The sequence below is a fragment of the Thamnophis sirtalis genome, unplaced genomic scaffold (assembly GCF_051295495.1).
Source record: "Thamnophis sirtalis isolate CommonGarterSnake01/CBP01778 unplaced genomic scaffold, rThaSir2_p1.2 scaffold_7, whole genome shotgun sequence".
Taxonomy (NCBI): domain Eukaryota; kingdom Metazoa; phylum Chordata; class Lepidosauria; order Squamata; family Natricidae; genus Thamnophis; species Thamnophis sirtalis.
Window position 1 is genome coordinate 441717 of NW_028261387.1, and position 22862 is coordinate 464578.

Genomic DNA, 22862 nt, shown 5'->3' on the forward strand with positions numbered 1-22862 from the left:
AAGAACATACAAAAGATGACAATAAAACTTGTAATTGAAGAGTGTGGCATGAACTGAATATGAAGAGTCTTGCAATTACCAATCTTTTTTTCATAAATTTGATGTTTCCATGTAGGCATATCTTGTGAAAGAACTTATCACGAAGTAACATATAGGAAAATTTAGGGTTCGTAGTGATAAAGCAAAACTGTAAGAATTCTACAAGTAAGAAAAGCTACTTTCCATTTGTAAACCAGAAAATAATTTTATTAAAAACAAAATGTAAAAAAATATTATTTTTAATGTGTTGCAAGGAAATATTTAATATTTTGGGGGAAGTAATCCTATCAGAGCTTTAATTATTTTTTTCTGGTGTTGTCTTTCAATAATCCTGTTCAGTTCTTTAGAATAACATTTCCCACAGACAAACCCTCAGCCTTAAACGAGTTTTACAAGCTTATTTTATGCTTTTAAGCTGTTAGTATTTGTTTCAAATGTCTTTCTAAAGCAAAAGAAATATACCTTAACTAACAAGCTTAGTTTTTCAGTTTTATTCTATAAAATAACAATTTTATTATATTGTACGAAGTATATACTTTTCTTAGCTCTAAATTATATAAAAGTAATATTTGATATTTTATCATTTGCAGATAAATATCAGTAAGAAGTTTATTTTAAATGACAGGAGTTCAGACTCAGGTAAACAAGCTTTATAAAAACAAATGCATAATATGTATATTGATAAAAGAAGTCCAGTCCATTTCTTTCTGAAAATGTCATAATTATAAACTCTTTCGTGTTTCAATTGCAGGAAATTCCAAGTGTGTTTACTACCATCTCAATGGCTTGCAATGGATCCACAATCTCTTTTATGTTATCTTTCCTTAAATCCCAATCCGGCCTCTGCCTAAGGAGGGAAAAAAAAAATCCATAAGAGTAAAAGTATGATTTGAAATAGAAAATTTAAAGTTACAATAATTCAGACTTACCTTGTAACTATTTTTGTTTTTAGCGGAACGGAACTCTGTCCATTCATGTATGCAACTTTTTTTTGTTTGGCCCGCATCCGTTGGACATCCATTTGATGTTTACGGGCTGTAAGTTTAAATAAACTTCGAAGGCCAGCAACTGTTTTATGATTGTTTAGAATCTCCTAAAAAATAAACCAGTGTTGTTAAATTATAGTATTTTGTTCAATGAAACCTCTTTGAAAATCCGTTCAAATTTCAGTATGCCTCATTTATACCAAGTACAACATTTTAAAGCTAGTCTCAGGCTATATTATACAAAGTTCAAGATTCTCTACAGAAAAGGACAAATTCAAAATAAGACATATTTTGTTAAAACACAGAATTGTATAGAACAAGGAGAGCTAGTTATTCTTCAAAGAATATCCGATAAAGTAGCATAGTCTACCATTTGTGAACAGTTTTAACTAAGTTCCACTTTGAAAGACTATTAAATGTTGTAGGATCCAGCCAACCTGATTTGTAATCTATATACTGAAAGGCAAAGATCAGTAGAAATTGTCTACATTCAACTATAATCCCCCAAAGAGGGAAAGGGACAACTTGCCACAGCCAACTTACTACAATCAATTCACCACGACCAACTTGCTGCGGGGCAATTTAACAATTCTATTTAATTATTTAAAATAAATAAAAATATTTTAATTTTTGCCATTCACATTTCATTCTGTCCCTCCTTTTCCATCCTTTTTAAAATGATTTTACTCCAACATTTCTTTGATATTAGTGTAAGTCTTGTCCCACACCGAGTTGTCCTGTGGCAAGTTACCTTGCAGTGAGTTGGCTGTGGCAAAGTTTCATTGTCCCCGGTCCCCCCCCCAAGAAGCAACTTCCTCTCTCCCTTATTAGCACATTTAAAATTTGTCAGCATAGCTAAGAGAAGCAAATCCCATTGTTAAAATCTAATATCCAGGATTTGCTTTTAACTATATGGTAGTCCTAATTTAGTGACTGCCTCATTTTATGCCTGAACAGTTAGTCAATGAAATGATAAAAAAAAATAGCTTTGCAACCAGCCCTCCTCACATTCACAACCTTCACAGGTCTGAAAGCAAAGGAAAACTGGAGTAAGGTCATCAGCAGTCATGGTTTCACTTAACAACTGCTTTCTTTAGTAACCAAGTTGTCAGTCCCAATTGTGGTTGCTTAATGAGGATTGGTTGTACTTAAGAAGAATCCGCAGCACCCTATATAAAACCATGATATATAAGCAAGTATCAGTTGGACAGATATACGTGAAATAACAACAACGTAGTGAACTTCTTAGGTTACTTTGCCCACTCAGAAAAAAACATTTTAGTTTAAAACAACCAATTTCACTGTGGGAGAGCGAGTAGGACTGTTTGCTGACTATTCAGTTCTAAAATACTGTTATTTTAGAATGTCTGTTTTGAAAAATCTCCAGCAACTACCTCTTAAGTACTACTTTCTGTACCTGAACCCGAAGGCTAGTTCTAGCTATTTTTTGGCATGCAAGTCCAAACAAGGAAAAGGAATTTGCAATTTTTGAATATCTTTATATTTGAATATATACTTTGGCAACACAGAAAACATACAGAAGCTCTTCTTGAGTCCTTCGAGAGATGAGCAAATAAGCAGCAGGTCTTGGTGAAAATGCTACCACTTTTTTCTGAAGTTTTATCCCCAGGCCTTTCCCGGTAAATCTGAAGTAGATCCAACAATGTTTCGACTGAATTTTCCACTGAATAAACAGCATCAGTCGTCCTTTCATACTAAACAGATGAGAAGAGTTGTAAGTTAAGTCTCAAAAAGGATTGTTCATCATTTGTGAAATCATTATCCAAACTGTAGAATGACAACTCAGTGATTTACAGCATTGATACATAGGCACAAATACACTCATTCCTGACTGTTTATTAGTAAGTGTGAAAAATATAAGCCGAATAAACTAACATAGGCAGGACAATGACTATCTTAATATATTATCTTATGAATTGAGGGGACAGGTGTCTTCTTGTACTAGCAAAAATAAGATCTTGTCCTCCCCGACCTCTAGGACATATACATGTCTTACTACTTAAATGTTTTGAAAATTAACCTGAAGATTTTTTTAATGGCTTAATGAAATTCCATTTCTTTTCTAATGCTTAAACAGGGCTTTCTCTCAAAATAGTTTTTCCAACCTTATCTTGACAGTATAATAGGGAACCGCAACAGTCCTTTTAGATGGTACTTTTTCATCATCTGCACTGTATTTTTTTTCCAAATATAATACTAAATTCAACCAAAACTCACTAAAGGTACATTATCACAAATTATTTGATAAGCAGTTCCACTAGCTATATGGGACTAAGTAACATGCTTAGACCTTAATTTAAAATATACTTTTCCTAATTTTTTGTCATAAAAGTATTTTGTTCAAGTACTTTTTGACTATTTGGCAGACTGATACAAGCTACAAGAACAATGAGTATTTTTTTTTTTTTTTGCAATTTTAATCCTAGCATATTACATCAAATGCTAATCAGTTTTAGACTGAATTTTCTTTTTTCTTAAACCAGTATCACTGGGACTTTCCACAACATGAATTATTTGGCCCCGCAGTTTAGAACTGTGTTAAATTAGACTTGAAATAAGCTTCAATAGTGTAAATGAGTTTAGCTCTCATTTGCAATATAACCTGAAATTTAAATTCTGGCACATATTATAAATGAGAAAATAATAACAGTTGTAAACTTTATAATAAAGGTAAAGATTCCCCTCACACATATGTGTTAGTTGTTCCCGACTCTAGGGGGCAATGCTCATCTCTGTTTCAAAGCCGAACAGCCAGCGCTGTCCGAAGACGTCTCTGTGGTCATGTAGTTGGAACACTGCTACCTTCCCACCAAAGGTGGCCCCTATTTCTCTACTTGCATTTTTACATGCTTTCGAGCTGCTAGGTTGGCAGAAGCTGGGACAAGTCACGGGAGCTCACTCCGTTACGCGGCGCTAGGGATTTGAACCGCTGAACTGCTGATCTTTCTGATTAACAAGCTCAGCATCTTAGCCACTGAGCCACCGTGTCCCTTTATAATACAAACTTACAAAAAAAAGAGCGTAATTTCAACAAACATAAAGATAAATGAATACCTTTGATAAATTAAGCAAGACTTGGACAGAATATTTAATAACATCCATACTAGGGAGGCTCCTGTTGCAGCTCCGTATCAGAGTAAAAATAGTGCCGACTGCTCTACTTTGGGCCATATTTTCACAGCAAACAGGAGACAATCTTGTAACAACCTCTGGGAAAAGAAAAACAGGTAAAATATTAACATCTTTTCAAATTAATACCTAACTATATTGTAGAAATATAAATCCAGCGACCAATCTATTTCTCATACAATTGAAACCCCAGAACTGATTCCATGTGTCAACTCTTGATCTAGTCCTGTATTATATTTATTGCAGCTTAGGCTGAGCTCACAAAATTCCAAGGTAACATAATTTAGAATTTAAAGTTACTACACTCTACACTGCTAATCATACCCTTATTTAAACTCCAGATTTCTATGGCCTGTGAGGACCTCTCGACGGCAGAAGTTTCAGCTTTACGTGTGGAAGATATTCAGGAAAGAACCAAGAGGGCAAAGTAAGTTATCAAGACATCACATCCCTTCTCTTCCACACATATGCATGAAACTGCACCATGCAGAGCAATTCACTATGGGAGCAAAACCCAGCAGTGAAATATTCCTTTCAGACCTATATTAATTTTGGCCTCTCTCTCTCTCTCTCTGATTTTCTTTCATTTTAGACACCAATGTTTCTAAAGGCCAAAGTACCTAGTTTTTAGTTAGTTTTGTCTGTTTTTTACTTTGTACATAGAAGAATGTCTGTATGCTAATATTTAAAAATAAAGACTGCCTTTGAATCAAATTACTAACCCAGATCCTTCAGAGCTGCCAGAATATAAGAAAAATGTTTATATTTAAGAAGGTAATCAATGGCAACTGCAGTTCTGTTATACAGCTTCTTCTCTTCTTTGCTTTCTTTATTGGCAACGATCAAACTGTCTCGCAGAGATCTGGTTTCTGGAGTATCAGTCTTCTTCCTCCAAGAATATCCTCTCCACAGTGCCTTAGAAGGGGAGAAAGGAAAAGTTACATGTTTAAGGAATAAAAGAAAAGGCAGAAATTTCCTAGACTATAGCTTTATTTTTTTAAAATAAATGTTACTATTTTTTTTTCAGTTAATTGTTTTTCTCCAAACAAAATATTTTCTGAAAGTCACTTGATGAAAATTTGCAAATGGAAAGTTTTAGACAATGAGCCATTCATAAAACATTTCCAGATAACCATTGAGCAATATGCAAGATTTTAGATCTAGTTCACAGAATAGATTGTGTTTGCAGTTTTTAGTCAGTTGATCTGAAACAGAACAAATACATCATTCGGCTATTTTTTAAATTCTTTTAAAATATTCATATAGCTGCCCATCTTAAAACTATATAGCTTACAAACAATAAAGCAATAAAAAAATTATAAAAACCAGCAACAATAAAAAGAGGAAAACCTTATACCTCAGCCACATTTCTTTTACGCAGACAGACATTCTCATCCCAACCTGGGCTTGCCCTATCCCATTGCCCGGAGGAAGAGCCAGGCTTTAGGTACTCTCTGGGAGGATAGAAGGGGAGGGGGTCTGGTAGACCTCAGAAGGGAGGAGCCGTTATAGAAACGATACCCTTCTCAAGTCCAACAAGAGCAGAATATTTAAGTTTCAGATGGTACACCTAAAGTTGGGGGGGGCTGCACTTCCGAGAGGGGAACCTCCCTCCCAAATACCCAGCCAGGTTTCATCAAATGGTCAGATAGAAGCCACATTTCCCCTCTTATCCAGTTATGAACAGAAGCGTCGTTACAAGCTGCTCTGATTTCTTTTATCTGGCTCACTCCATGCCCAAGAAAAAAAAATCCAAAAGAAAATATTTGGGTTTGAAATCAAATGTGTTTGTCTTTTATGCACATTCCTAAACAGTATCATTTTTTTTTCAGGAAGTTTACTTACTTGAAATTTAGTCACTCCAATGCTAACAATTTTGGGGTTTACGTCTTTTGGAATTCCACCTGTATTTATATTTCTGTGGCTAATCCATCTTCTCACCATTCTTTGTATTATAATAATTTTCTCACGACATTGCAGGAATTTCATCCTCTGCCAGTTTCCTCGATACCAGCTCTGTTTTTAAAGGGATATGAATGAAGCTTCAGCTCATGGCCTCATAGTATGAAATTATGAACGCACCACCCTAACATGGGTGAGGGACAGTATAAAAGGATATTCCATATCTTAAAGATAGTGGACTTCCACTAATAATTCTGTTTTTAATTTGTAGTTAAATTCTATCAAAGAATATTTTATTCAAGCTTATTCTATTGTCACTGAAAATAATTAAAGCTGGAGAAAACAGAATTTTTAAATACCTGTATTTTTATTGTACTTCTTTTTATTCTGGCAAACCTCTGTCGTTCAATGAAACCTCTTAGTGTAGCTTGCAAAAGAATTATTCTCTTACGTGTTTGAAAATAAACCATTGATTGATGTTTCACAGTCAGGTAAGATCGGTAATGTTGTTGTATTAAAACTGCAGCTTTCCAATATTTCTGGCGTTGCTCTCTGGCTTCATTTGAGTGGCACTGAGTCTTTGATTCAACAGCTTCAGTTCGATCATTCACAGCTATAAGGCACAACTGCCTGTTTCTTGCTGCACGCATTTTCTTTGTCTTTTTGCGTGCTATCATTCCACGATAGGCAGACTGAATAGTTATCACAGCCCGGCATATCAATTCGTAATGCTTTTGCTGTACATACATCAGATAAAGAGATTGGATGACGGTTGCCGAAATACGCATGGGGTCCAATTCCGGCTGTATTTTTGTTCCTCTGCGAGTCACCTGACTTATTACAGATTTCGAAATGGCCTGATGTGCCTTTTGATGTTTCTCCTGTAAATGTGATCGATAGAACCTCTGCATGGTAATGGCAGCGTATCTGAGTTTCCGATAAGCTAGTTTGACTTTATACATTCTAAAGGTTGCCTGAATGAGTGTTGCTGCTGAATGCTGGCGCTTGACTTCTTTCCGTGTTTTAAAGCCTCTATAGAAAGACTGCAGGCAGATAATTTTTGCACGAACAGAAGCATATTCTTTAGCTTGTCTTCTCATCACAATCAATGCTCGGTACTTTCTCTGGAGAGATATGGCAGCCGCTTTTAAGGCAAGGTAATCTTTACGTGCTCTTTGCATTTTAAAATTCCGCTGAAGCAAGATAGCAGCTTCCTGCCTTCTTTGGTTTCTGGCCTTCATCCTGCGAAAAGCTTTCTGAATGCAGATGGCAGCTTTCTGAATGGAAGAATATCGCTGGGCTGCCATTTTGCTCTCCCGGTTGGCTCTGGCCCTTCCCTGTACGAGCCTGACTGCCCACTGAATATTTCTGTAAGACTTCCATTGCCTGCGTTTCCTGTAGTTGCTTTGTATGACTACTGCAGCTTCATGCCTCTTCCTTAACACATGCCTAACTTTCATTCCTCTATAAGCAGCCTGGAGAATTAGAGCAGAGTGACGCTGTTTTAAGTACAAATCTCGGGTTTGCTTAGCTGCTTGGTACGCTCTGTAATGGCGCTGTATTACGAGACAAGCGGACTTCCTTGTTCTGTATTGAGTGGAGGCTATGTGCATTCGAAAGGTTGCCTGGATAGCTGCAGCAGCCAGATGCATTTGCTTTACATATCTCCTAGCAAGCAGGCCTCTGATGCTAGACTGGATTACCATCACTGCTTGACGCAAAGTAAGGAACTTCTCACGCTGATGCTTTGAAAGTACTGTTGCTCGATACTTTCTCTGAATTGTCACAGCAGCTGATTTAAGAAAAGTAAATTTACGTCTCTGAGCAAAAGCTTTAAAATTCCTTTGAATGATGGTGGCAGCCATGTGCCTCTTTTTCAAAAGGACTCTAGTTCTCATCCCCCGGAAAGCCGCCTGGATTTGGAGAGCAGAAATCTTCATCATTTTGTATTTATACATTTGAGCATTTCTATCTCTGGAAGCACGATACCACCGCTGAATCACTTTTGTTGCTGCAACTAGCTTTAAGTAAGCTTTCCGTTCTCTGAACATTCGATAATATGACTGAATGATTAGTACGGACTGGTGACTCCTTCTTAACTTTTGTCTGATTTTCATGCCTCTGTAGGCTGCTTGAAGGGTGACAGATGACTTTCTAAGCGCCAGGTATTTCTTCCGGTCTTCCTGTCCTCTGCAGAAAGCTCTGTATCGTGCTTGGATTATAGTAGCTGACCTCTTCAGAGCCCTATATTGAACATTACATCGATGCATTTTAAACACGGCTTGGATACAAATAACTGCTTGGTTCACGCGCTGGATTTTTCGCCTCTCTCTCGAACCTCGATAAATGGCCTGCATTCTAACAGTTGTTTCCTTTAAAGCAAGATAGCTTTGTCGTGCATTACGGGCTTGAATAACAGCACGATACCATCTCTGAAGTGTCACTGCCGCTTCCCTGAAATGTTTAAACTTAGCTTGGTTCACATGCATCCTATAATAAGACTGAATTGCCACCGCAGCCTGACGCTGTCTTTTCATTTGCCTCCTCACCACTGTTCCTCTCCAAGTCGCCTGGAACAATACAATGCTATTGTAAAGAACCAGATATTCCCGTTGCTGTTTTCTACTTGCGACGTGAGCCCTATAATGCTGCTGTATAGTAAGAGCCGCAGATCTCACCCGCCTGAATTTTTTCATAGCTTTATACGTTCTGTAGGCAGATTGAATAGTAACTGCAGCTGCCTGCTGCCTGCGGAGCCATTTCCTCACTTGCCAACCACGCAGAACTGCCTGTAAGGAAACCACAGCCGCTTTGGTCTTCTGAAGCCTTTTCCTCATTTTGGACCCTCTTTTAGAAGCCCTGAACCATTTCTGAATCACAAGGGAAGCTTCTATCAAGCGTCGATACTTCATCCTGGCAGCATAAGCCCTGTAGGCAGCTTGGATTTTAGTAGCAGCCGTGTGTTGGTCTCTGAGCATTCTTCGTACTTTAAAGCCCCTGCAGCTTGCTTGCAAGCGTAAAGTTGCCTTTTTGATTTGCAGAAACCTCTGCCTCTGAGAGCTTTGTTCTCTACGTGCACGATAGCGTGTCTGAATGACAGAGGCAGCTCCAGACATTTTTAAAAACCGCTGCCTCTCTCTCTTCATCCTGTACCAACTTTGAAGGACAACTGCAGCCTCTTCACACCTCTGAATAACAAGAAGAAGAGAACAAAATTATATATTGGTTTGTTCAGGGTTTGTTTTTATAAAACATAAAGACTAACAATGTTCTATTAGTGAAACCTTTATTTGACTTGAACGTGAAATCTAATGGCTTGAGGAATGAAAACTACATAACCCTTTTAAGTAGAAATGGATTCATTTTGATCAAGTGGTTTTATACAAAGTCAATTATACCTGGATTGCAATTCTTTCGGATTCTTCTTGCTTTGCCTTTTTTAATTTCTGAAGCTCCGTTGCAGCCAAATATCTTCTCCAGTGCTTTTGAAGGACAACTGCAGCATTCGATTTGTGCTTCTTGGTCTGAAAAAATAATAACAACATAAGCAATCCTCTTTCCTTCCAATAGTGATAGTCTGAGTTGACAAGAAGGAGCAAAACAGAAAGCAACGGATTACCTCAGCAAGTATTTTCAATCTGTATTTTCTCCAAGCAGATTGAATCAACTGAGCTGCTCGAATCTCTTTAGAAAGGCTTATAAGTCTTGAACACAGAAATGACACATAAATAATGACTACCTAAAAAGGAAAAAAACAACCATACAAATAGAAACTTACTATATGCTGGGAGGAAATAAAAGAACTTTGAATTTTAATGACATGACTGATTACCTTCTCGTCAGGAATTGTATTAGACATGTCTGAATGCTGAATCATGGCTGGAATACCTCCCAGGTCAGAAACTGCAGCATTGATCAGTTGAAAATTTCTCTTCTCATTATCAAGGAGTTCTTTATACAGCACGGAAGTACTTATACCTTTGTAAACAGAAAGATGAAAAATGGAACACATTAAAGCAGAAATAGTAACTCATAATTTCAAGCTGCTTTGAAGCCAGCTCTATTTTTCATGAACTCACTTTGATCAAAAGTTCCCTTTAGGAGATTTAAAGAAGCATCCGACTCAGAAGAGGAATTCAGCCCAAGAGTGCCACTTCTGGTACATTCTACCGTTTGAGTAGTGTGTTTACACACAGCGTCCAAAGGCACATGGCATGGGTGATAATGATGAATCAAATAACATAACACTCTTCCATCTGAAAAAGACACGGAGAAATTTTCCACCTAGAATAAAGGAACATAAAAACAGTGATAGCTCTGTGATGTTCGTAAGAATATAAATCTATAAACAAATCTATGTTAAATCAGTTCTGAAGTATTCGTTCTGAGTTAAATAGCTTCCTTGGCACGTACTCCTCTGGATACTTCTTTTGCAAAGATCTTTTATTTTTGTAAAAAATAAGACACAGAAATCTGCCTTTTCTTACGTACTAGCCTAAAATGGTTTTTCCCCAGGCACTTTAGGATTGGGAGACAAGCAGGCTGATAGGAAAGAAAGAAGCAAGGCTCTTTGAATAAGTACATTGTGGCAGAAAGCTGGTGGCTAAGTCAGCTGATGGGAAGGAAGGGCAAATTCATGTTACTTCCACAAATATTGTCTGTTCAATTCTAACTAAGAAAGAAAACGTGTTGTTAAGTGAGTAGTCTTAAATGACGGCTAGGAAGATTTGTGCATTTTCAAAAAATAAAAATAAAAACGTAACGCCAAATGGTTTGGAAATCCTTGTTCTAGAGAATATTAGAGAGAGTATTCCACAACTAGATGATACAGTGGAGGGTTTTTTTTGGGGGGGGGGGGAGAGGGAGGAAAGGACACATTTAGACAGATCTCATTCTTCACTGTTGCTAAACTAAACTGAAGCATCAAGTTTGTATTTAAGTTCTTCTTATTTAAAGATTTCAGCACACAATTTATCTTTAGTGTTTTTTTAACAACTTGTTAGAACTAAAACAGGAGAATTATTTTAAGGCTATTTAAAAATTTAGATCAAGTTAAATAATTAACTTACCCTAAGAGCATATACATTAACTAGTAGAAAATTTAATGTGTTTAAAAAGAATCAGTGTCACATAATCTCTTAACCAAAGTAATCTACAAACAAATGATTTAATCTAACAATACGGAATATATTTTTGAATAACATATAGTATTATCTTTTATATGTTAAGCCCATACTGCCAGGCCATTCTATTTATACCTTTTTGTGTGCCATAGGTCGCTTTAAATCATCATCCCCACCCATCAGCAAGCAACTATTCACATGCCATTTAGCATCAATGAAGCGTACCGAAAAGAGACAGACAGTAGCAGATGCTATACTATTACAAATAAATTATTATCATAATCAACTCTTACTTTAATATTTTGTTTTCACAGCAGTAATAATCCATATAACAAATATATAATCAAAACATAAATACACTGGTCTGAACATTTCAATTCATTTTTATTACATTTGGTTAAGTTTGATAATTATCACACTCAGAACAGTGTGCTTTGTGAAATTGTTTAAGGAAATAATTATTTACCTTAATATCGTAAAATCTGCAGACAACATTCACCCAGTCCATCAGCAGTTTTACATTTTCTCCATAACTTTCATATGAATAAGACCTGCTGGTGTCATTTTCCATGCTGTTAACACATTCCAAATCAGATCTTTTTAATTTTGCAATTTGCATGTTTTTTAAGAAAGCAATTTCTGCTTTTAGCTGATCCACGTCAAGAGAAATATTCACCTAAATAAGATCCAACCACAATTTTATTCATAACGCATTCCTTATATAGTGAAATAATTAAACTGATAGTATTATTGATGGAATTTTTAAAATCATTCTGAGTAATGTTTAGGATGTTAAAACATACCAACTGTTAACAAACTACAAAGACAAATTATCAAAACTAAAATGGCAACAGGTAAAGTGTACGATATTACACATTTTCAAAAACGTTGATTTTTATTCAGGTTGTGAAGAGCCTGCACATAGTTCTAATAATTCAGAGAGACTGAAAATGTCTTAATCTAAACTAATTAGGACTCTGTGGTGCTTTGCTGTCAATTCTAAAGAGGCTCCGAAATATCAAAGAGCACTATCGTAAACTCTACCTGTAATGCTTTAAAGCAACTGTTGTTTTTTTCTTGGAATTATGCAGCTATCTTTCAGTTGCCGTATGGTCATAAGACATGACGGCTTTAAAAAGTTGCACACAGTGCTGAAAAATGATGTTGAAAATTAAGGTCTAAATAATGATAACAATCAATTTTGTTGATAATTTCTGTGTATATTTTAAAGGTTTCAAAACTTAATATCTATAGCTGCCATTTTGTATGCCAGCTTTTTCATGAAAGCCCTCCAGATGTAAATAAAGGTACCTTCATCGGTGTTGTCATCTATTTTTAATTTTTTTCTGAAATTTAGTCTGTGTACAGCACATCTACTTTTACACACTGACTTTATGCATGAAACAGAAGTAATAGCAAAGTAAGTTTCACGCACAGACCATTGTTTGCTGAAATTCTGAAGACAGAGAATGCTCTAAAGATAAATTAAAACAATTATGCAGTACCTGAAAAGCAAATACTATTTTCCATAACAAAGCAAATGTTTTCTCTCTATGTCGATCTACAATATCCTTTGTGTCAATGGTTGAACCTATAAACCAATGAAACAGATTAATGAAAAGCAAAATCAACAGACCTGTAGGAGACCACCTCCACAATACTTTCTAGTACTTACCATGTTCATCTTTCAATTGAATTCCATGATTATTCAATGCCTCAAAAGCAAGTTTAACATTATACATCTTCTGAAGTCTGCTGATTGCGGGCACTCTTAATCTTTCAGAAAGAGTCCAATCCGATGACAGCAGTTCTAAAGTTCTCCTTAAATACATTAATATTTCATATTAAAAAGTAATTAATTTCTTCATGCAATATACATTTTATAACTGTAATGACAAAACTCAACAAAAACTTACACAAGACGAATGCCACATTGTAAGTCTGTAGCTAAATTTGTAACAGCAAAGTCAAATTCATCGAGCGAAGTCTGTATGTGATTGACAGGGAAACCCAGGAATCCAAGGTGACGTGAAAGATCACCTTCTCCACTTAGAAAGTCCCGGGAAAATGCTAGTAATATTTCTTTACTAGACTAGAAAATAAAAGGTGAAAAATCAGTACACATATACAATAATTTATTATCCTACGTAATTAATGACTATGTAATTAAGTCACTGAACTACAATATAAATATTACTGCTAACCGTATACTTTGTTTTTAATATTATGGACATTAATTACAATCAGTACTATCAGGTACATATTATGCAGATCAAAAACTTGTAATAATTCCATTCTAATCAGCCCTGAAAAACTTTTGTACTTCACATCTATTATTTAAAAAAATGTATTCCAAAGAAATAAGCATGGCTTTTGTGTCTTTCAAACACACAAATACATACAGATTATAGGCAAACATTATTCAAGACAAGCTTAAGTGGGAATACCTTAAATTCTGCATTTTTGAAGAATAAGCAAGGGTCGTGTTCAATAATTCGAGACACTTTGGCACGATCAAGGAAACAAACCAGTAGTAGAAGTTTTTTCAGTGTAAATTTGGACAATGCTTCTTCATGACCTATAAATGCAATATTTTATATAGAGATGCTTCTTGTAACTATATTTTTTACCTTTGATTTTGTCAGTCAATCTGGATTCGTACATGGATTTAAAAAAAAAAAACATTTTTGGAAACGTTTGCCAGTTCCTTCTTAGGATGGAGAATGACTGACCCAAGGACACCTGGCTGGCTTCATGGCTAAGGAAGCACTAAAACGCTTAATCTTCCAGTTTCTAGCCTGGTGCCCTTAACACTAAGCCAAGCTTGCTCTCAATTCTGAAATGCTACCGTGTAATAGCAAAGAAACGTTTTACCATCTCGATAAAGGTGAGGCACAGTTGGGTGTCGGTATTCAGCGGCTATTTGTGGGTTCCACAACAATCGATTTAGTATAAATACTGCCAAACCCATCATATCACTGTTACTTTCCAAAGCAATCAGTTCACCAAAGATTGTCTGACGAAGATAAAAGGGTGAAAACAATTCAAAATATGAATAAAACTATGGTAGCAATAGGACATTCAAATTTTTGCAACAATATGGTACTTGAACACATTCATTTCACCAAGTCTGGATTGCTATACTATTATCTTCACAGAATATTTTAGCAAGCAACAGAACAATGTATGTGAAAGGAAGAAAACAATATACTATATTATTATGTTAATGCAGCTGTTCTCATGACTGAAAATCAGCTTAATAAGCCACAAAATACTGCACTAGTTTTGGCCACTGATACCTATTCATATTAAGTGTTATGTTCTCAAGCAGAAGAATTTTGCATTAAAGAAATCTCTTATCCTGATCTTGAACGGTTCCTTGTAACACAATAATCATTAGACTTTACAAAATACATATTGTTTAGAGAAAGATCATTACGAAGTACAAACTCACTTCTAGGCCTATGCGCAACCACAGTGGATTGTAACATAAAAGCCAGTTGAGGATTTTCTGTCGTTCTCCTGAAATTACATAGTGAAAGCATTTCTGAATAATGTTACAGAAAGGTATTGATCACATTAGTAGCAGAAGCACGGTCAATGTATTCATCAATATTCTTAAGCCAACCCCAAACCTTTGGACACCAGGGACTGGCTCCATGAAGAAAGGTTTCCCCTGCATCCCGCGGATGGAGCTTCACTTCCTTGTGCAGCCTGGTTGCTGGGGTGCCACGGACGGGTGCCGGTCCATGGTCCAGGGGTGGCTCTAAAACACAACTATATTCTTACCAATATCCTTCCACAGATGCCTGTCTTTTCGAACCAGCAAACGTTTTGCTTCGATTTCAATCTCCAGCCTTTTTATTGCTTTCACCATTTCATCACAGGTAAACAAGCGGCAAGCTGACCTACGAAGTTTGTTTAATTTGCATCGAGTTGTATATGACCTTAGCGATGCTTCTTCTTTGGTTGGTGCTTTAGGAACACTGGTTTTATAGGTCTCTGCTCCCAGGAGGAGACTTGCTGTATTAACTAATAAAAGAGAAAACGGTGGTATGCATTTAAAACTTGCACGGTCTCATCTTAAAAATCGTTGAATTGTCATTAGACGGATGGCCAGATGGCTAAAACTTGCTGAGCACAAATGACACCAAATCCTAAGCAAGTCCGACAATCAAAAGAAAAGACTTTTTAACCCGATTGCTAGGCTGACTTCAGATAATAGCACCAGGTCCGACACAACTACATTTCTAGCTGATTGTAATAAATGTGCAGATGCCTGAAAGAACTATAATGAAAGGTTTTTATGCAGACAGACACGCAGCTGAACAGTTCTTAGACTTTGTAGCTACTCTTAATCCTTGAAATATTAAGATGCCATTGATCAATTTTACCTTGTGAAACGTCTGTTTGCAGAGTAAAATCATCAGGAGTAAGTACAAAATTCAACCACCATGTAAAACCTCGTTGTTGTTTTTCTTTCCACTGCTCATCGTAAAACATATTCTTTGCTGCAAAGGGCATTGGGTGCCTAGGAATATCTTTTAAAATAATTAAAAGTTATGTTATTGTTTTTGCTGAAACACTGAAATCCTTATCACCTAATGACAATATATCAAAGCTCCATTTTTAACTGCAAATGGAGACTAGGAGTGCTGTGCAAAGGACATTTCTTGAAGTCCATAAACTATTCCCCTGCAACTGGCTCTTCTATTTAGTGTGACGGCTTTGAAGGTTTTTCCGGTTATTTAAATATGAATGTGATTTCACAAACAATTATAACTGCCCATAAAGTGAGGCAGGTCTGCATGGACAGGTTGCTTCTCAGCCTTTTGGCTACAATCAAACGTAAAGCAGAAAAAGCGGAGACAAGCTTTCAAAGGAGCAGCCCAGGCCTTTCAAATCAGGGGGCTGCTCTAACACTGATAAACGTTGATTTGCTTATGTTAAATAAGATTGTGAAGTGCCTTTTTCCAATGTTTCGTACAGTACCTCAAAATATGAGATAACGGAACAGATGAACAGCTGTAATGGAACAATTGTTTTAAAATTTCACATAATTCTCCATTATTCTCCAAAGATTTTCAAGCTTGAGGTGAATTGTTTAAATTCTTCCTTTTTCATTATACTAAGCTTTCTTGTCCAATCTGTGCATGCAACCAATACTTCTACATATGGAACTCATCGGGTTGTACACTGTTTCTACACTCATAGGAATAGATATTATTGTAAGCAGGAATTACCCATTTTGGATTGAAAATGGCATCTTTAGGAGTTCACCTTTCACTCTTCCAAATCAGCCTTCACTCTGTCTCTTCATGGGCCTAAATAACTACACATGTTTTGATCTCTGCCATATCATTCATGGAATTCAGAGGATGAGCACCAAAAAACCCCAGCATCAGTAACATGGAACAATCTCCCCCTTCTTCATCTTCCAAAAGCCATGAAAACCTGGCCTTTCTCAGAAGCCCTGGGATGGCCTAAAGTTGAAGCACAGAAAGGGTTTTCTATCTACCGTATTTTTCTCACTACAAGGCGCACTTCCTCCCACAAAAATATGGGTGGAAATGTCTGTGCATCTTATACAGCGAATGTTGCCGAAGCCCTGCCCACCTGCCGGCCCCCCCACCCTTTGGCCCTTTCCTGCCTCCGGGAGCCCTCTTTTCATCCTGGTCCAGGCAGTGGCAATTGGCGGCTGTGGTACAAAAGTGAAAAGAATTTAAGCCATATAATTCTGCTACCTTTTGCTATTTTTACTATTTCACGCAATGTATTTTAGTTAAACATTACCAAAATTATTTCAAATGATATATTTTTTTAAAAAATCTTCTTTCAAAGTGCAAAATGCCAGGAATTTATGTTTACCTGTTTTTAAAGGCTTCACAAAAGTCAGCTGAGACTGTGCAACAGGAACAACATTTTTTGTCCTTTTAAATTTTTTAGATTTCTGTGATGCAGAACCTGAAAAAAAAAATTCCAACATGCTAAACATGAAATTGAAGCAAAAGATCAAGAATTTATATAAGCAAACTATTCTATACTTTGATTACCACATCTCTTCTTTTGCTTATCTCCATTCTGAGATTTGGAAACTGATAATTTCAAAGCACTCTTGCTTCCAATTCCGTCACAGGACTTCGGAGTTCTTTTCCTTCCTAAATTTTCTGCATATTCTTCTCTTCCATTCTTAACATCCTCTAAATATTCTCCACTTTTTCTTTTACGATTATGAGATGATTCCAAATAAATGAATCTGGCTTTATCTTTGATACATTTAGTTTCATTTGAAACACTTTCTATAACTGGAAGTCTTGGCAATGTGTCCAGGTCTGCATTTTTAGGGATAATGTCCATGCAATGCTCTATTGCATTAGAAAGATTTTTTTTAGATTTTACATCTAACATCTTTGTTTCTTTTCCTTCGGGATTGGGCTTAGTTTTGGTAACGGTGCTACAAAGCAAAGGCCTTTTTCTGTTCTGAAGGCAACAAGCTTGATCACTTGCCTTGTATTTGACATTTTGTTCCATCTTATCATAGCAACGTGTTGTAGGATTTCTTTCATTTATATTGTTGGGAGCTTTGGTGGAAAGCTGAGGTTCCATAAAAAAAGAAACTTGCATCTTTTCTTTCTGTTTTGAACATTTTGCTGTTGACATACATGATTTCATATCTGAAGAAAAGGACACTGTTTTACATTCTGAGATTGGCTGAATAACCATTTGATTATCTCTTAAAAACTGATCGGGTGAAAGAATAGGTATTGCTGTAGCTGCATCTTCTGTCACTTCATAACTATTGTTTATAAAAGAATCAGGACTTAAAATCTTCCTACAATTCAAAGATATATTCAATTGTTCTGGCGTACCGACTGATTTTGCATTTATTTCTGCTGAGTTAATATTATTATGTCGGCATACTTTGTTTTCCCCCAAAACATTATCATATAGAGTTGTAACGGTAGGGGTTTCTGTTACATTATTTAATAACTTATGATATGCTGGTACTTCTGGAACAGAATATGTAGTTGATAAGGGAGTATAAATGACATGTTGGTTTTTCTGACTGATGGGACTAATAGGAGAAAGAGAAAAGTTATGTTCTGAAATGATTAAGGAATTTCCATTAGGTGAAATTCTGTTTGAATTCACTTCCAGATTCTCACAGGACTGAAGAGGGCTTCTATTTTTCTCTGTTTTTTCAGACATCTGAAATGTTTTGTTTATATTTTTAATGACTGGCACTCTTTTTCGTGATTGCTGTGCAGGAATTCTTCTTTTAATAGTATCCCAAAGATTTTTCTGAAATGACATTAAATACACATAGGGAAGTATTATAATTTTCTTTAATTTCCCTATAAAATTAGAAACTCATACTGCCTGACATATAAAGGAACACCGATTCTCATTTTTAAAATTGGCATCAGCTTTGCAGCATTTTCACTCTACTATGTACGTATCTATACTGTATATTTTATTCACAATAGCTATTCTTTTATTTTGTTGAATGCAATGTTGCGGGAAATTCAAGATGTTTAAAACCCAGGGAGATATACTAAAATTTCACAGAAAGCAAGAATATATAGCAGATGTGAGTGTTGTGAAGACTTTAAATATTTATAAAATTCAGACCTATGATATTGCTGCATCTTTAATAACATTGTTATATGATTTTGCAGTTTCAAGAAAACAAAACATGCCTTTTCAAAGATGCCAACAATTTATGCAGAAAAGCGTATTACATAGATGGATATTCTGCCTGCCAAACGAAGAGACTGACTTTATTAATAAGCAGAACAAGAAAGGTTTTAAAGAGCTGTTGAAAGAAAAATCTGGTCCTGTTCCAAACCAGGAGGACGTTGTAGAAATGAATTGGAGGCAGGCTGCATTTTGGAAAGGAGGTCTCTATTTATTTGGTAGCCAGAAACCATAGTTACAGCAGTATGTTTCTGGGGTTGCTGATAAAAAGGGTTGAGAGTAGGTGGGCTTTTATACATTCTTGGGCTTTCTGATTGAGATGCATGTTCCTGTGCAAGAATATGTCATTTAATATTATAATGGCTGTTGCCAGATTCCTATGGGGTCATGGTCCAGCTTTCTGAATGGCTATAAAATATCCCTTCCTAAAGCCTAGCCCTAGCCTCTTCAGGCTTCTGCTTGAGACTGTTTTCTATAGCAGGAAGAGAGTGAGGCTGCTTTCTGTCTTTAAGATGTTTCTCCTCTTTTAGGAAAAACTTTCTATTCTCACTCTTTTTAATATTAAGAATAAAGAATATTTTATTCAGGACGGGGGAGGGGGAGTTTTCCTACAGAGGGTCCTACCTTTTTCTTTAGAGGCTGTTCAGCACTCCCCAACAAAACTGCTTGATGTTTTACAACATCATTTACAATAAAAGTTATGAGCTCTCGAACTTTGCCGCCTTCTAGTGGTGTCCATGTTATTAATATATAGATCCTCTCTCCAGGCTGCAAAAGAAAAACATTAAACAAGCAGTTGGCAGTGTCTTGTGATAAATGCATGATGAATATATCCAGTTACAAGTGCAATCTTGTATGAACCTAATTTCTTTTAATGCTAAAAGTTATACTCCGGGAATATATTTAATTGTATCATTCTCCAGAAAAGTAGGGATCAAATTTTGCTTTGTGTGCAATCTCCAAATTTGCTTTGAAATTTAGGAGCTTTCCATAGCAGAACTGTGGCTTCTATAGTGTAGCCCTAAATATAAAGTCAAATTATAGCACTTTAAAATATTGTATGAGAATAAAACCATGCTTATATATTTTACAAGCATAGCACATTTCCCAATAGGTAGCAACAAAATGTCAACATCAATCAATCAGAATAGAGCTGGAAGGGACCTTGGAGGTCCTCTAGCCTAACTCACTGCTCAAGCAAGAGACCTTGTATCATTTCAGATAGGGGCTGTCCAGTCTTTCCTTAAAAACCTTCAGTAATGAAGCCCCCTACAATTTCTGAAAGCAACCTGTTCCACTGGTTAATTGTTCTTACTGTTAGGAAGTTTCTCTTAATTCCAGGTTGCGTCTCTCCTTGGTTAGTTTCCATCCATTGTTTCCTGTCTTGCCTTCTGACACTTTGAAAAATAAATTGACACCCCCCCCCCTCTTCTTTGTGGCAGCCTCTCAAATACCGGAATAGTGCTGTCATGTCATCCCTGGTCTTTCCTTTCTCTAGACTGCCCAGGTCATAAGTGTGAAAAGCTGTTGCAAGTCACTTTTTTCCAGTGCCATTCTAACGGTCACTAAACAAACTGTTGTAAGTCGAGGATTACACCCCACCAGAAACAATCCTCGCACAGAAAGAGCCTCGTTTGGGGAGGCTACACATTTATTAAGGTTCCCTTTCAGCAAAGAAGCTAACTTTCCACACCCTTTAGAAACAAGGGGGATTTTGGGAGGGCATCAGCGGACCGTAGATGGACAATTATTCCAATAACGTCCCTGAGCAACGGAGCGTTATGGCGTAAAGCCTACAAACAGGTGCGGAGTGTTGCCATTTAGCCCTCCCTGCACACCGGCCAATCCTTCAGACTACCGATGCTCCACGGGCGTTAACGCCCGTCCGCCTCCGGCTTGGACCTCAGCGCTATGACCGGAGCCGGCCCTTCCCGGACCGCCTCCCCGCCTCCCCCGCTGAAGAGAAGCACCTGGAGGAGGAATCCGTCCTGCTCCTCCACCGTGAAGCCCTTGGAGGCGGGCGGCGGGCGGGAGATGGCCGCCCGGACAGCCTCCCCGTTGGGGTTCTCCACGGCCAGGCGGCGGACGCGCGAAGTACCGAGGCGGACGGAGCCGAAGCTGAGGAAGGGAGGCCGGGAGAAGTGGCCGAGCGACAGCACCGCCTCGTCCCCATCCTCGCAGCCCGGGGAGGCGGCGCTGCGCTTGCTGCTCTCCGGAGGACGCGGCTCCCGAAGCCCGGCTGGCCGCGCACCCTGCCGCCTGTCCTCCATGCGCGGGGAACGACCGTCGCCAACGCGCCCCGCGGAGAACCAGAAGGGGGGGAGACACACGGGCGCCTTCAAAAGCTCCCAACCGCCGTTCCAGAATTCAAATTTGCCGCTTCCGCCAATCAGGGGGACTGACCAATAAACGCAGCCAGTTCTCACGTGTCTTCTTCCTCCAATCGCCAAGCGGCTCTTGACAAAGATTCGACCAATCGCTTGAGACGTTTGTTTTTGTTTTTTCTCCACCGTGCTTTCACGCCTTTTCCTTATTCCACTGGTTCCCAAACTTGGCAACTTTAAGACTTGTGGACTTCAACTCCCAGAATTCTCCAGCCAGCAGAGCTCCCAAAGCGAACAGAGCTGGCTGGAGAATTCTGGGAGTTGAAGTCCACAAGTCTTAAAGTTGCCAAGTTTGGGAACCACTGCCTTATTTCAATCGCTGCCGAAGTCCTCGTGTCCATAAAGCCCCAACAACAACAAAGCGAGCGCTTAATTTAAAGCCGCCCCTTGAGAACAAGGACTAGCCGCCTTTCGGCTGTCCCGAAGGGGCTTTTTCAAGAGGCAACTGGACTTTCTGGTTTTTTTCCTTTGAAGACGTTTCGCTTCTCATCCAAGAAGCTTCTTCGGCTCTGACCGGATGGTGGGAAATGGTGAGATCCGGTCAGAGCCGAAGAAGCTTCTTGGAGGAGAAGCGAAACGTCTTCAAAGGAAAAAACCCAGAAAGTCCAGTTTGCCTCTTGAAAAAGCTCCTTCGGGACGACCACGACCTGGGTGACTGAGGATCTCCACAAATACGCTCTTCTTTCGGTTGTTCATTCCGCTCAAGTCCGCCTTCCGCTCCAGCATCACCCCGAAATAAGTTCGGGAATGGGGTTTTTTCCCCCCTAGCCTGTGAATTGCCAGGGAAGAGCCCCCAACGCCGCCTGGAGAAGATCCTTTCTCGAAAGCCCCCCCGAAATTTTATTTCTATTAGTAAAGCTTGGAAATATTCCTGGTGATTTGGAATCGGTGCTCAGAGGTTTGGCGCCTCCCTTCTTCTTCGAACGTTTATCGAAGACGTTTATTTCTGGGACCGGAGAGCAGAAGCTGTTAGTTATCTTGTCAAAATACCCGTAAAGCCAATTTAGTGTGACTTAACGCAAAACACAAATCAGTCACCCGTTAGCATAAATCATAGGCTTTTAGGGTTCGGAGCCGGGCAGGGAAAGGGCGGGCGAGCGCGTTGACAGCTCCCTAGTGCTGCGAGAGGGCTCCCCGCTGCCTGCGCGGAACCTTCCCCTCTTCCCTCTCTGTTGCTCCCGCCGCCGTGTCTGTGCTAAGAGCTGCAATTGATGGCCCATAATAATAATAATAATATCAAAGTAATAACTATGACAGTGTTTCTTAACCTTGGCCACTTGAAGATGTCTGGACCTCAACTCCCAGAATTCCCCAGCCAGCGAATGCTGGCTGGGGAATTCTAGGAGTTGAAGTCCGGACATCTTCAAGTGGCCAAGGTTGAGAAACACTGAACTATGATTTACAAACCCTGGCTGGGTTCACACAACCCAGAATCAAAACTACCTGATAATTTAGTGTGCCATGTGAATCATTCCTTACAAGGAAGACTCAGTGCATAAAAACAGCCGTTCCCTTTTTTTTTTTTCAAGCTGCAATTGTTATTTCCTCTATTCAGGATCTTTCTCTGCAGGAAAGATCTG

General features: G+C 38.1%; 1 protein-coding gene across 1 annotated transcript; it reads right to left on the minus strand.

Moving 5' to 3' along the window:
- Nucleotides 1–239: 239 nt before the first annotated feature.
- ASPM (assembly factor for spindle microtubules) lies at nt 240–21168 on the minus strand. The gene is made up of 24 exons (XM_087719181.1): nt 20869–21168; nt 19523–19666; nt 17254–18502; nt 17069–17164; nt 15595–15741; nt 14990–15232; nt 14655–14722; nt 14075–14216; nt 13648–13778; nt 13117–13292; nt 12876–13021; nt 12706–12791; nt 11667–11876; nt 10157–10361; nt 9910–10055; nt 9697–9816; nt 9476–9601; nt 6437–9265; nt 6021–6191; nt 4898–5090; nt 4101–4255; nt 2564–2740; nt 969–1132; nt 240–886 (listed from the first exon to the last, which is right to left on the minus strand). The coding sequence occupies exons 1-24, from the start codon at nt 21166–21168 to the stop codon at nt 781–783; spliced, it is 7530 nt and encodes a 2509-aa protein (XP_087575307.1). The 3' UTR covers nt 240–780.
- Nucleotides 21169–22862: the final 1694 nt, after the last annotated feature.

Bases quoted from the DNA above. Each gene is read 5' to 3' on its own strand.
- ASPM (XM_087719181.1), bottom strand. From the start codon at position 21,168: ATGGAGGACAGGCGGCAGGGTGCGCGGCCAGCCGGGCTTCGGGAGCCG. The intron at 13,779-14,074 runs GTAAAACGTTTC...TTGCATTTATAG, and splicing joins GCCTCACCTTTATCGAGATG to GTCATGAAGAAGCATTGTCC. The intron at 13,022-13,116 runs GTAAGTTTTTGT...AATGTATTTAAG, and splicing joins CAATGTGGCATTCGTCTTGT to GAGAACTTTAGAACTGCTGT.